At 34.9% G+C, this 13,444-nt stretch overlaps 1 protein-coding gene across 1 annotated transcript in view; it reads left to right on the forward strand.

Annotated features, from left to right (window-relative positions):
- The window catches only part of GPC5 (glypican 5), a 112,633-nt gene that overhangs the window by 79,709 nt on the left and 19,480 nt on the right, over positions 1–13,444 (forward strand). Inside the window, exon 3 of the mRNA XM_057370372.1 lies at positions 9,802–10,496. Coding sequence (XP_057226355.1) covers positions 9,802–10,496 — 695 coding nt within the window. The remainder of the gene's footprint in view (positions 1–9,801; positions 10,497–13,444) is intronic.

Consider the following 13,444-nt stretch of genomic DNA (forward strand, 5'->3'; position numbering starts at 1 on the left):
CTAGCTGTGTGTTTCTGCCTGCTTTGATTCTTTGGTCCAGATATTCCAGTCCTATGTGATCTAGGATATATAGATTTTAAAGGGAATGGGGAGGTAACGATTCAGTTTTGAGTGATGCAAGAAGTGCGTACCCCTTGTCACATTGTATGATGGGACAAATCACGTGGTGTGGTAGGAATCATTATGGAGTCATAGTTTGGAAGAGACATATTTCCATCAGCTAATATCTCCAGCTCCTTCCTGGAAAGCTTTGCATGCCTTGAGAATGTGAGTCAGCAGTGCTGAAGCAGCACTTGCAGAGCAGGGCTTAGCAGAGCATCTGCAAACAGTGGCAGGGTGAAAGCAAGTAAAGCTGTACAGTAAAAGCRGATAATGTACTGATAATACTTGTGATCTTTCTGAAAGTGAAAAAATAGCAGCATTTAAAAAGGTAAATGATTTTTTGTGTATTTGGAAAGAATGTGGTGAAGTCTAAAGAGGTTTAAGATATAAATTTCAAAGGGAATAATGATATTCAGCCCATGCTCAATCTGTATTTATGTAATTATACAGTAAAAAAATTGATMTGCATTTAAATCTAACATGTTTTTCTCTGGTCCATCGAGTGAGCTCTGACTAAATGTTAATAGTGATAAAAAGGCATAATGCAAAACAAAATCAGAAAATAATAGACGTGATAATAATCTCATGGAAAAAAATGGATTGGTACTTAAGAATGGGAATTAAAATATTTTGATAGAGTAGTCAAAATGCATGTTGTAGACTACAAGATGTAGTCTACATAGGTAGACCATAGAAAGAAATCCAGACTGAATAAGGAAAYCCAGGGTTTGACTTCTTGTTCCCTGTTGCCATGAGGTCCTCCCTGAACTGAAAAATCAGATGGGAGGAACTTTGTTCTGCTGCCTCAGCAGAGGGAGGATATGGAGATCCATGGCCTGCAGGAGACAGAAGAGAAGGGGTCTCAGTGGGACCTAAACAATTCTTTGATTCTTTCATTGTAAGTGCCAAAGCTAATAGCAACTATGGATCATTGAATATGTATTATTTAATCCTAATTTCCTAAAGAATTGGTCATACGGTAGTGTAGAAATCAATTGTATTAAAATCAGGAGTCGTGCTGGATAAGGAAGGATGAATCACAGTAGAGTGGACTGTTCCAGTCCATACCAATATTTGATTTTAAGATGTTAACATCAGAAGCAGTACATCTGTACATCTGACATTAAAAAAGCTCTTCTAGAAGCAATTACTCTTTCCTGGGATTTCCCTAGARTTCAAGTATCTTCTGAATTGCACATAACTTAGGTAAGTTTATATACTAAAAGTGTATGTCCTTTCCAGTTTAGAGAACTGGAATTTTACGTTGTCGACAGGTGCTATTTTCCACTTGTAATTGTGAAAGAGCACATTTGGCTGCCTGGTTATCCACCTCCTTTGAGTTTCTGTCTTGCCAAGTGAGAAATGCTACATTTGTTTACCTGTCTGAAACTTGGAAGTACATTCTTCATTCCTTTTTATAGTATGCTGTAAAATAGGTACTGAAATACACAGTATAGACCAATATGCTTTTTGTATCACCTGCATTAAGCAGTATTTTGCACATATCAGTAATTGCTAACAGTAATTAGGTCGCTATTCACTAATATACCAGAGCTATACAGCTACACACCTGCAGTTTTTCTTCTTGATATCCAATAGTTAGAGAGGAACATGGAATTAACTTCAGTACAATACAGATGGGRTCATTAAATTAATTTTTCTCGAATCTTCCATGAAAAACATGGGTATTTTTTTAAGAAATGCAACCTTAAAGGATGTTTTTTTTATCTCTTTTTTTCTTAGTAAATATGGAGTTAAACCAAGTGAATTGAAAGATAATTTTTGCATCTAATCCGTTACCAAGCTCTCTGGAGGATCTTTGAAGCCCWTTACATGTAGTCTTATGTTAAGTAAACAATCTCCTTAAATTACTCTGACTGACTGGTCTGATAATTTTTAGTGTGGAATTCCTCAGACCATCAGATGAAGGAATTCACCAAAACTCCACCAACACTTAGAACAAAGCTGTGAGATTAAATATTCAGTGATACAAAATGAATATATTTACTTACTTGGTGTGCAAGAAGTGTTGTAGTGTTGCATCTGCTGGAACCTGATTAACATTTCGGTTTAACTTGTATAAAACAAAACACAGCTTACTGAAGCTGAGTGAGTATTGTCGCCATTAAAAAGCAATAATTGGAGAAAAAAGGTMAAGTTTTAAACTTTTAAATAGGAATACAAATCTTCATCTGATGTCAGTCATCATCATACCTTTATGGAAATCTTTCTGAGGTTGTTCTTTCTTYTCAAGTATAATTTCTCTGTTATTCCCTAATAATTACCTCTTGTAAAGTTAGCATGTGCAGACAATGCTCTAGCAGCTCTCTGGAACCAACYATATATTTCATTCTAAGAAAAGCACATTTTAGGTGTGAAGAGGGAAAGAAGAATTGCATGAATGTTTAGAAAGAAATTTATAATTTGTCTACCATTAAGATTACTTTATAGAAGTATGATCATCTCCAATCGTTATCTGTATAAATTGGAGTACTGAATTATGTTTTAGGACACTTCTAATACCAGTTCCTTACAAAAAATTTAGGGTTTCACTGTCACATCCCTTCATAGTAAAAGGGAAAGGAACAAGCACTTCCAGTGAGCACTTCATCTCAACCCAAAGTAGTCATCTAAAGTCAGAGTGATGATTCATGCCTTAGAAGTGCTTGTTAGCTCACAGATATATGTGTGAAATTATATGAAATGAAGTATCCTTTTAAACAATTCATTTTCTGACCCTCCTCTCTGAACATCATCCTCCTATAAACTCTGAATTTCTCTTTTCAAAGTCACTTCACTATGTCTGAGGTGACTTGCTGTTCTTATTTATTATGGCAAATATGTAAAAATGGTTATCTTAAATCAGTGTCAATGTCTTTCGTAAACCATGCAGAAATTTTACTTCAAAATGTTTTCAGACAAGTTTGCTGTAAGATACCCGTTTTAAAGCTCTGATTCCCTGGAGTGCTCTGCTTGCAACTCTTGTGTGTATTTCATTCCATTGAAGCAAGCAATATATTCAAATGTAGAAATATTTTCCTCTGGGGGAGTATTGCCTGGAGAGCAATGCAAAATCAGAGAGAACATAAGCAGAATCAAAGAGGAAGAAAAAATGGTTTGGTCAAGCTCTGTTAATTGCTAGTYACTTCTTCTCCTGGCACCATACGAAGCAATCTGCTCATGTTGCTTCCAAAATGACAAGATGAATGGTTCATAGTCATTACTATTAAATGGATAACACCAAAGTGGGAAGAAAAAAGAACAGTTTTGAGAGAACAGTGGAATCACTGATTATAACTAGATAAAATTATAACCTTGCCTTATTCATTCATATGACAGACATTCAATATTAAAATATAACCTGTCAAGGTAAGATTAAATACTTTACATTCCAGTTATGACTTAGGARTATGTTAAAGAGCAAATTCTAAGGCTGGATATTTTAAAATCAACAGTAGTAAGTTCTACTGAAAAGTTAAAAATAATGTTCTAAATCAATCATGATGATTTCCATTCAATCATAAAAAATAATGCAACTCTGTAGAACTGGATAAAAAATAAATTTATTCCAACATTTTATTGGGAAAATAAAACAAAAGCAAAAAACAACCACCAAACCAAGCAAATGACAGGATTTGGGTCATGGAGTCAAATCAGCTGAACTTGAGACCTCTTCATTGTAGGGCCTGTTCTCCAATGCATAGATGGGAAAGTGGAGAAGGAAAGGAAAACATACCTAATTTGCTGATTTAGAAAGCAAATTCTACATTGGAAAAACAGTTTGTGTCAGGATTAGTAATCAAAGATTACAATGAGTGATGATATGAAGCAGATTATAAAACAAGAATGAGTAGTACACTTCTCAGTTCATACTAGAAGAGATGTAGCACAATAATGAGTGAAATTCATGTTACCTGGCTTTGGGACATATTTTCTGTATTCTGTATATTGGTTTACTTGGGAATGAGTTACTTACAAGTCCTCCCAATTTCACTGTGGGAAAAAAGCTKAGCATACCTTATATACAGATTTGAGAGAATTTGTTGTTTCTTTTCAAAGTGAAACAGTTCTTTTTAGAGTAATTAATTCTTGTAGCTGGAATTATGCCTGATTGCTAATTCCTATTAATATTCCAACTAAAGCTGTCAAATGCCAACTTCCTTGTGTCCTGTTGCTAAAAAGATCACAAAAAGCCCCAACAATAAACCCCAACTAAAAAAAAAAGAAAAAAATGGTATAACTAAACCAAACTCAAAATCATAGGATACGTAGGAAACTCAAGTATATTCATAATATGCCACTGAACACAGGACAACTTAGACAACAGTCAACCAATTYTAATTAAAGTTTCTTGAATGTTTGTGGTTTTTTTTCAAAGACAGCTAAAATAAAGTCGAGACCAAACAAAACCTGAAAAACTCTAAAGTCTGTTATGAGTACTTGGAATATGAAGCCTGAGGTGCATCACTATCATTTGGCAACACAATGTTGRTTATACAGGTTTAATCTATTATACCTGTTTCCTTACTGACTTGAATAGTAAGTCTGCAACCTATGAAATGGATTAATTTAAAATATGTATTAATGARCAACTGTTTTAGTGAGTCTCAAATCTATTCTGCTGGCACTTATCCTATTGATCTCTCTCTTGTGTAGCCTTCACAGGTAATGTCCTAAGAGGCCATTCTTTATAATTTGTTTATGTGTTTTGACGACATTATTTTTGCAGCTCATACTACCTTGTRATTAGGAATAGCTACACTGAATTGCCCACCTATCCTTGTTTCTCTGTTTGATGTATTTTAAACAAAGATATTATGAATTTGGTACAGTGTGGATTAATTTCTTTTCACAATTTTTTTTTCATAATTTTTCAATGCTTTTTTGCTTACTCTGCTTACTCTGCCCCTGAGACATTACTTTACTTGTGACTCTGGAAGGWCAATGTATGCAAACTTTAGAAAAGGGAGTTTGATGCTTTTCGTTTATTTGTGCTATCCATAAACAGAACAAAAACCTACAAGATCACCAAACATCAATGGTAGCTGGCAATACTTCCCCACAGCATTTTTCAAATCATAGTAAATTTATGATATTGCTAGCTTTTCCAGGTTTGCTTGGATTTAGTAATTGATTGCTGTAGGTTATGGGCTGATCCTTAAGATAGTCCAAGCACATCAGTTTCATATCTCCTCTGGACTATGAAAGGGAGTTTTGCTAAATACAATGTCATAAATCAAGGATGGATTTTAACCTGTCTSGTTATAATTTATTGAGTTTTATATGTTACCCTGACTCAGTGTGAATTAATTTATAATATTTAATTTAGGCTGGTGAATTATTGTCGAATTATAAGACTTCACAACTTGTTGGCCCACTACTAATACTGCATTTTTAATTTATTAGATTATCTCTGCATTAAGTATCATATTGTGTTTCAAAAGGTAGTGCTCAGCATTCAGAGCCATGCAATTTCTCATTTAGCAGATTTATAGAATATTTATCTATATTCTATCTATATCTTTATTGTGAAGAAAGGGTAAACTTAAGAAAATGTAGTTGTTTTACAACAGCACAATTCCATACAAATTTATTTCAAATTAACTTTCTAAGGTACCTGTAATATAAAGACACTTTGCCAAAACTGTGAAGGATGAGAATTGCAAGGCTGGTTTAAAATCTAATCCAAATTGTGTTTCTTTCTGTGCAATATTTCCATTAGATATGATTCATGTCCAGCTAGATTTCTTTTTTGTTTTCTTTGTTCTAGTAAACAAGGCACATATATAYTTTTGATTTTTATTTTAAAGCCAGTTATCCACTGGACTAATTAAAAATTTGGAAATTCTTTATAATCCGGAACTACCCRTGGCTCTCAGGAAAAGAAAGGCTATAAGAGGGAAGATAGCAAATCATTTAAAGCAATGATCTGATAGTTATTTTACATCACTTTGTAATCACTTTCTTAAATGTGCTATTATAAAAAAATAACATATATATGTACTGATATGAAATATCAGCTGAATAAATGCAATACATAAAACAGTTCTCATCTACATTTTTTCCTAGCCTTGTGTTTTGTTCTTAGTAAAATCAGGAAGAGAAATACTACTGTTCTTTCAAAAAATTAATTGGTTAAAATATTGACAGCCCTGAATTCTGATTAAGGAGTGTACAGATAATAATTTTAATTGTCATCAAAGAAAAAAAAATTGACATATAATCTGTGGTAAACAATAGACATTATTAACAGTAGGACAACACAAAGTATCTATGGGATATTGTGGAACAGTTAATATGAAGATCGCATGAAGGATGGAGAYAAGAGGCACTGACCCTGCAGGTCACAATAAAAAGAGCTTGTCTACCTCATCTTAGTTACACTTAAAATGTATCTTATATTAGATTTATACTGACTGAAAACTCATCACTTCTTTTATGTTGCTGAATAATTARTGCTGATTATGTTTGTGTCAGCCCACAGATTTAAAAGATAGAGAAACACATTGCTACTGCTTGTGGTATTGAGCCAGTATAACTTGATTTGTCACTGAAGTATYAGAATGTCTTGTAAATGACATAGATTGCCATTATAAGGTATTCACAGGAGCTGTTCAATATTGAAAGTAAATATAGGTCTGATTTGCTGTCTGCCAGCAAATATGCTGAGAGCAAAACAAATCTCTGAAATAGCCATTGTTAAAAAATAGCAGAKGTGCCAGAAAAAATATCTGATTAGCAAATTCTGTAAGAAATCATAATATGACAATTAAACAACATGATGCAGAGTTGTAAACACAAGTGGGCAGTATCATCATATCTTGTTTAGAAAGACAGAAATAGYCAGTAAATTATGTAGTTGATTATTGTACTCATTCATCTGGGGGTTGCTGAGGCACTAGCAATGTAGTTCAATATCAAAGATTTGTTACTGTTTAGACTACATTGTAAAATCCATTGATTATCCATGTGCAACATGATTTATTCTTTCAGCTAATATTTGTGCTCTTGGTAATAGGATACTGCAGCCATGGATTGTAACAGACATTTTAGATCACAGACTTTATGGTTTCCATCTAGGAAAAGTAATAATAAAAAGCTTTGATATCTTTCACATTTTATTATTTTAAGCTATGTAAACCAAGAATCAATTTTACTTAAATTTTTGCCTTTGCTCTTCTGGGCTGCTCCAGGATTTTATATGAAGGGTTGTCAARTCTGTGATAACTAGATACCTAGAATTTAGCTCCATGGTCTCAGCACAACCATACCGTGTTGTTTTAAATGCAAAATTACATACACAATCTACAGATACGATGCAAGTCCTGCAGAACAAACATGGCCTTTTGGACATGCAAATAAATAGCATCTACCATTAAAAATGCTATCAAACACTCTTAGGCAGCTAAATAAAGTTTCTATTGTAGGATTGCATGTTCTTTTCGTTCCTTATTTCCCCCASTAAAAATGAGATGTAATACAATCAGATATTTAGGGCTGTAATTTAGTTTCCCGTTGTCTGTGCCTCCATGGGAGCTGGGTGTCCAAACTGCCTTTGTAGCTTTGCCTCCTTCGTTCAGGTGCCTGAAATTTAATCTACTCTGATTTTTTGTGCCTCATTTGCTGTTCCATAAGGAAATGGGCCCCCCATGCAGATATACATGCACACCTACAAACATGGGGTGCAGTGCAGATGTCTCAGGTACACAACATGAAGTGCTGAGGTTGAAGGTACACCCATCTTGTTTTTATATATTCATATATATCTACATATATATGTATGTATAAAATCTAGCTCAGGTATGAAGTGGAGATGTTGGAAGCTGCAGAGGTACTCAGCTGGCTCTTCTGCATGTTTAACTCACAAGATAAACCAAGAGGCTGTTGTGTGTTGAATGAGACTCCATTGGTGGGAGCATGGCTTCATGAAGGTAATTACTTTAGGACTCTGACTCTTTAAAACAAATTAATCCCTTTGCTGAATCACTGTGATATTTAGCATGTATGAATGATTATGAGTGAAACTCAGTTGAGGAGRGGTTCACATATGCATATGACATAGCAATAAAAAGCTCTCCAAAACAGACCAGTGGGATGCACTTTCTCACTCTTTGCTGTGAGCTGTCAACGCTTGTTTTTCCTACTTGTGTGAATGTTAGAAGAACAGAAGAGGGAACAGCAAATTCAGTTTTAAGAGTGGTCTGTAATATGAAACTAAGACTTAGAGATAGCAGAGGAATGATTGTRGTTTACAAGGATGTATCTCATTTTTATTGGAGGAAACAGAGACTGAATACAAAGTATATGCAGATCAGTTTAATATGTTTTGTCTGTGATCTTTTCACAAAGCATGCAATTTAAAACTCACTGAAGTCAGCAAGGATCTTTTCAYTGACCTGAACTGAACAAACTTTTARTCATTATATATGGCACTTATACATAGAGATATTAAAGATGTGATAGCAAATCTTTTTTTTCCTGTTTTTTTCAACTCTTCCTTTTAGTCAGTGACTTGCCAGCAGACTTCAGATTGCTTCAGAAATTGCTTGACATGGTTTGACACTATTTGATTCTGCCTATATTTAACATCAGTGTTTAGACAGTACTAACTGTACTTCGTGCTTTTCCTTACTTTATTTTTACAGTATTATTTAAAAATAAATGTGAAAAAAGATACATGAAAACTTGTAAAACTTGAAGTTTTAGTCATAGCCATTCAGTGTATAAAATGTGTTAATACTTGTAATATGTGTTCCTCTGTTCTTATTCTTTTATTCTGAGGTAAGTTTCCTTTTGATTCATATATTGCTTCATTGCCTTCCCTGAAGTGCAGCCTTCTCAGGCAGATCTAGGGAATTCCTCAATGTAAACATACTTTTTCTGTTTTGAAAACTGACATTTTTTCTTACCTTCAATCATAGATCAAACCAGGAGAGGATATTTTTCTGGTATACTTTAACTGCTTTATTAAAAACTGCTCAGTGTATTTAGATTACCACCTAACACATGAAATGCAAGTTTGTCCATTTGGGCTTTATTCATTATGCAGCTCTTGAGGCTTAAAGAGGGATTATCCATCAGTTCCTGAGGAAAGCAGTTCTTGGCCATACCAATTGCCAGACCAAACAGCTCTGTTTAAAATCATGTTGTCATGTGTGTTGGTACATCTGCTTCCTCTGGAAGACATGAAATARAAACTGATCTTTTAAATTTAAGTGCTAATAGAATGGAAACGTTGTTTTTATTGCTTAATGTTAATTTTRCCTATTCATTTAGGATGGTAAGAGGAATGTCTTGTAGTTACTGAGAGCATTCAACTTTTTATTGCAACTTGCAGAATATATTGTGAGATTKGAAAGATAATGTATTTATATACATAGGTGGATTCTGTGGGACCTTACTGTGTTTTGTAACTTAATACCTCAACTTACAATTACTTTCTGTTAATTTTTTTTAGCCTATGTTTAATGTAACCTGCARAGAAAACATGGATTATTAGTTATGTTGTAATGTTCCTTGTAAGGTGTTTCCCTGTACAGAAAAATGTCATAGTTTGTGATAAGTTTGTCTCCTCAAAAATTCTGATGCAAAAATTCATTGGGGATATATGTAAGTTGTCYTAACGTAACTGTTTTATGCTTTTACTCTAATTGCTTATTTCTTAAATCTTAAAAATAATGATTGATTGATTTATTACAGAAACCTTTGAAATGCTTATCAGAGTGGCTGAGAATTACACAAGCACACTTTTCTGCAATGCATATAGAAACATGGCTGCTGAGGCTACTATGCGTGTGCAGGAGTTTTTCACAGATATTGGACTCTTCTTATTTGGCACAGACATTAGCACAGAGGAATTTGTGAATAGATTTTTTGACACCCTGTTTCCAGTAGTCTACAACCACGTGATTAACCCTGGTCCGACTGACATTTCACTGGAATATGCGGAGTGCCTCCGAATGGCGAGAAGAGAYATCAGACCCTTTGGCAACATTCCCAAAAAGGCCATAAGACAAATGGGAAGATCACTCTTACCCAGCCRGATTTTCTTACAGGCTCTGAATTTGGGGATTGAAGTGATCAACACTACGGATCACCTGCGCTTCTCTAAAAACTGCAGCAGAGCTTTGCTGAGAATGCAGTACTGCCCACATTGCCAGGGACTGACCCTGAGCAAGCCCTGCATGGGCTACTGCCTCAACACCATCCGAGGCTGCCTGGCTGCCGTGGCAGAAATTGATCTCCACTGGCGGGGATACATCCAGTCCCTGGAGGAGCTCTCAAGCGCCATGAGCGGAGCCTACGACATTGAGCACGTGCTGCTAAACTTCCATTCGCTTGTTAGTGATGCTCTGGTACAGGCTCGGGTCAACAGGCCAGAACTATCAGAGCAGGTAAGATGCTGGTTTTATCTGCACTTGGGGCAAACAGAACAGTAAGAAAAGTATCACTGATAACCGTTACTTCTTTGGCCATTTTTATGGTGAGGAACACATTTGTATCTGAGTCCAGCTTTATTTGACAATGCAGTTTTTAGAAGCACAAAAAATGTTTTTCATGAACATAAGAAAATTGTTTGATTGCTGTGTGCACATAATGATAAATGTAAACAATCCTTATTTTAGATACCAGGGGCCTGCGTTAAAGAACCTATGGCTTTGCATATATTTTTCCATAATTTTGTACGTTTCAGAGGAAGCAGCACCTCTGAACAGCATCATGTTCATTTGCAACATGATCTAAGTCTTTCCTTACTCTTAAGAGAAAAAACAAGTTATATGAGAGCTCTGTTAGCTATGAATGCRTAAAGTGAAGAATTTTAGGATACTGCTATGGAAAGTGCACACTAACTACACTTCTGAGAGAAAAGCTAGTATATGTGCTAATTGRTGAAGGTAAGTACCAAAATCTGAACTTTTCCTGTGTTATATTTAATTCACAACATGTTTCATAGTTATATTTTTCTCTGCATTCTTGCATGCAGACTTTACTGACACATTCTGTGTTAAGTGCTGGCACGGAAAACTTGATTTGAGCAGATGCCTTTGGTTTTACAGTATCCATGGGTCTAAAGAGAGTGTCCAGGTGTCCCTGTGCTCTCATCAGCTGAGGTGCACTAATACATCTAGGACTGTCTCAATACATTTAGCTGTTTAGCTGAAGTTAAAGCAATGTCTTTTGCTAAGCAGCTGATATGACCTCTGACAATAAACAACTTGGCCTAATATAATAAATAGAGGATTCTTCATTTCATACTGAGACACAGAGTCTGATATCTATGTTCTTCATCCTGCTGTAATCATTTAAACAAATTTCCCATTTTATCTGCTTTATGCCAGCCAGCTAGATGAGCCATAATATCCTGCTGCTCAACTTCTTTGAGAAARGCTGTCAATTTTTTAGGAAAAGGGTTTTTCACTAACAGTTTGACTCAAAAGTGGCTCACTGATATCTCTCTAATTCCCAAGTTATTTCAGATCTACAGTTGCCTTTTAGGGATATACTCTGTTGGTCCTTTGATTTCTGTGAGATCTATTTTGCCTACCATTTTCAGGAACAAGCCAGAACAAGCAAGTAAAGGTTCAAGGGAAGGACTTGTGTTTCCTATTTCATCCTGGGTAATTAAATTTGAAAAGTTTTAGACTTGGATTTTCTACAATGAATGGTCATTGGGCCAGATTTAAAAATCTCTCAGGTGATTCATGTTTTCAAAATGAAAGTTTTTACACTCCAAAATAGTATATTTCACTGAATTTTAGTAAAAAATTAAGTGGGTGAAGAGCATTCCACTTAGTGTTTTTGCTTAATGAAAATTTCATATTGATCCAAAATAAAGTTCTGTATTTTGATACTCCTGAAAACACTATGCCTTCCTGCTTTCCTTCATTCAATGTAAGGAATACTAAAATTTCTTATGATATTTGTTGCCGATGTCTTTGTTCAAAGATCTTGTGTTTAATTCTGTTATGTTAAAATCAACTGATTTAGAATAATTTCCCAACTTCACAACCTACATACTAAATTTCTTACTCAAGATGCGTCAGACCTAGACATCTCTTCCACTTAATTTCTCTGTTATATTTGACCAGTCCTTTCTCTCTTTGATATCTAATTTGGTCGAATACGGTGATAATGCAATGATCCCTTGAAACATGGTGATCTAGTCAGTATATTTCATATTTTCCCATTTATTAGCTATCAAGACTTAATTCTGACATGTAATAGATACAATCTTCCAGCTTTAAGAGGTGGAGGACATGAATTCCATTGAAATTGGCTCATTAATATTTATCTTATCTTCTGAGTGACTCATGCAAACTGTTTCAAGTTTTGATAAGCAATTAATGCATCAGTGACTAACACAGGGAAAAGATGATTATGAGCAAGCAAATAATGKCTTGCTTAGGCACTCAGCAGTCTCTGCAGTTTTAAAAGTGAATTTTATTTCATTTTGTGAGTTTTAAAGAAGCAAACAGAAAAAAAAATAAATGTTTAGAAGTGTGATATACGATTATGCAAGTGTTAATGTGAGAATCTACAGAGTATCCGGCTTAATGATACATGCAGTTGTGCAGCCTTTTTATTCATTTATGTGTATGATTGTGTAAATAATCACAGGTGATCTTTTCTAATATTTTGCAGGAGTATTGAAGTCTGATATATATTCATTCTCTATATCTGTGTARTATGGAAGGAACACAAATGCCTATATAGCATGGTTTCCTTTTACAAAACTCTTTTTTCTAATAATTTGCAACTTGTTCCCTTTTCTGCTTGGGTCAGCAGAGCAGTGCCACTCTGTCTCCACCTGGAATTTGTCTTTCCCTCTCTTCTTCCTGTTTCAAAATAACCTTTAATTCCTGCCTCCCACACCTCTGCTGGCTGACAAATAAGTGCAGCATCTGTTCATCATCTTGATACCTGTACATTATTGTATGCTATTCTGCAGAATCTAGTGGAGATGTGTGGGTTGTGCAGCTACTCTTGGATTTATGTATTTTCACACAATAAATCTGTTGTCATATATKTAATGCCATTTCTATTCCTGAAGTCTATATAATAATGTCCATTTACCTACTGGTATTGCTCATAGTGTACCCAATGCTTTTCACCTGGAACCGAAGTTTTTTAGCAAACATCTGTGTGAATGCTCATGCAGATATTGTGTAATAAAAGTTTAAGAGAACTGCATCATACAAAACAAGGACAGTTATTAAAATAATTTGAAGAAGATGGTATGTAGTTCTTACACACTGGGTAACAGCTAAAAGTGCCTGTTGTTACAGAGCACCTTGTAGACCCATCCTGAGATTCTTTCTTGCTCAGTCTGATTTGCCACATG

This window comes from Malurus melanocephalus, unplaced genomic scaffold (assembly GCF_030028575.1).
Source record: "Malurus melanocephalus ecotype Western Australia unplaced genomic scaffold, MMel_1.1 scaffold_124, whole genome shotgun sequence".
NCBI classification, from domain to species: Eukaryota; Metazoa; Chordata; class Aves; order Passeriformes; family Maluridae; genus Malurus; species Malurus melanocephalus.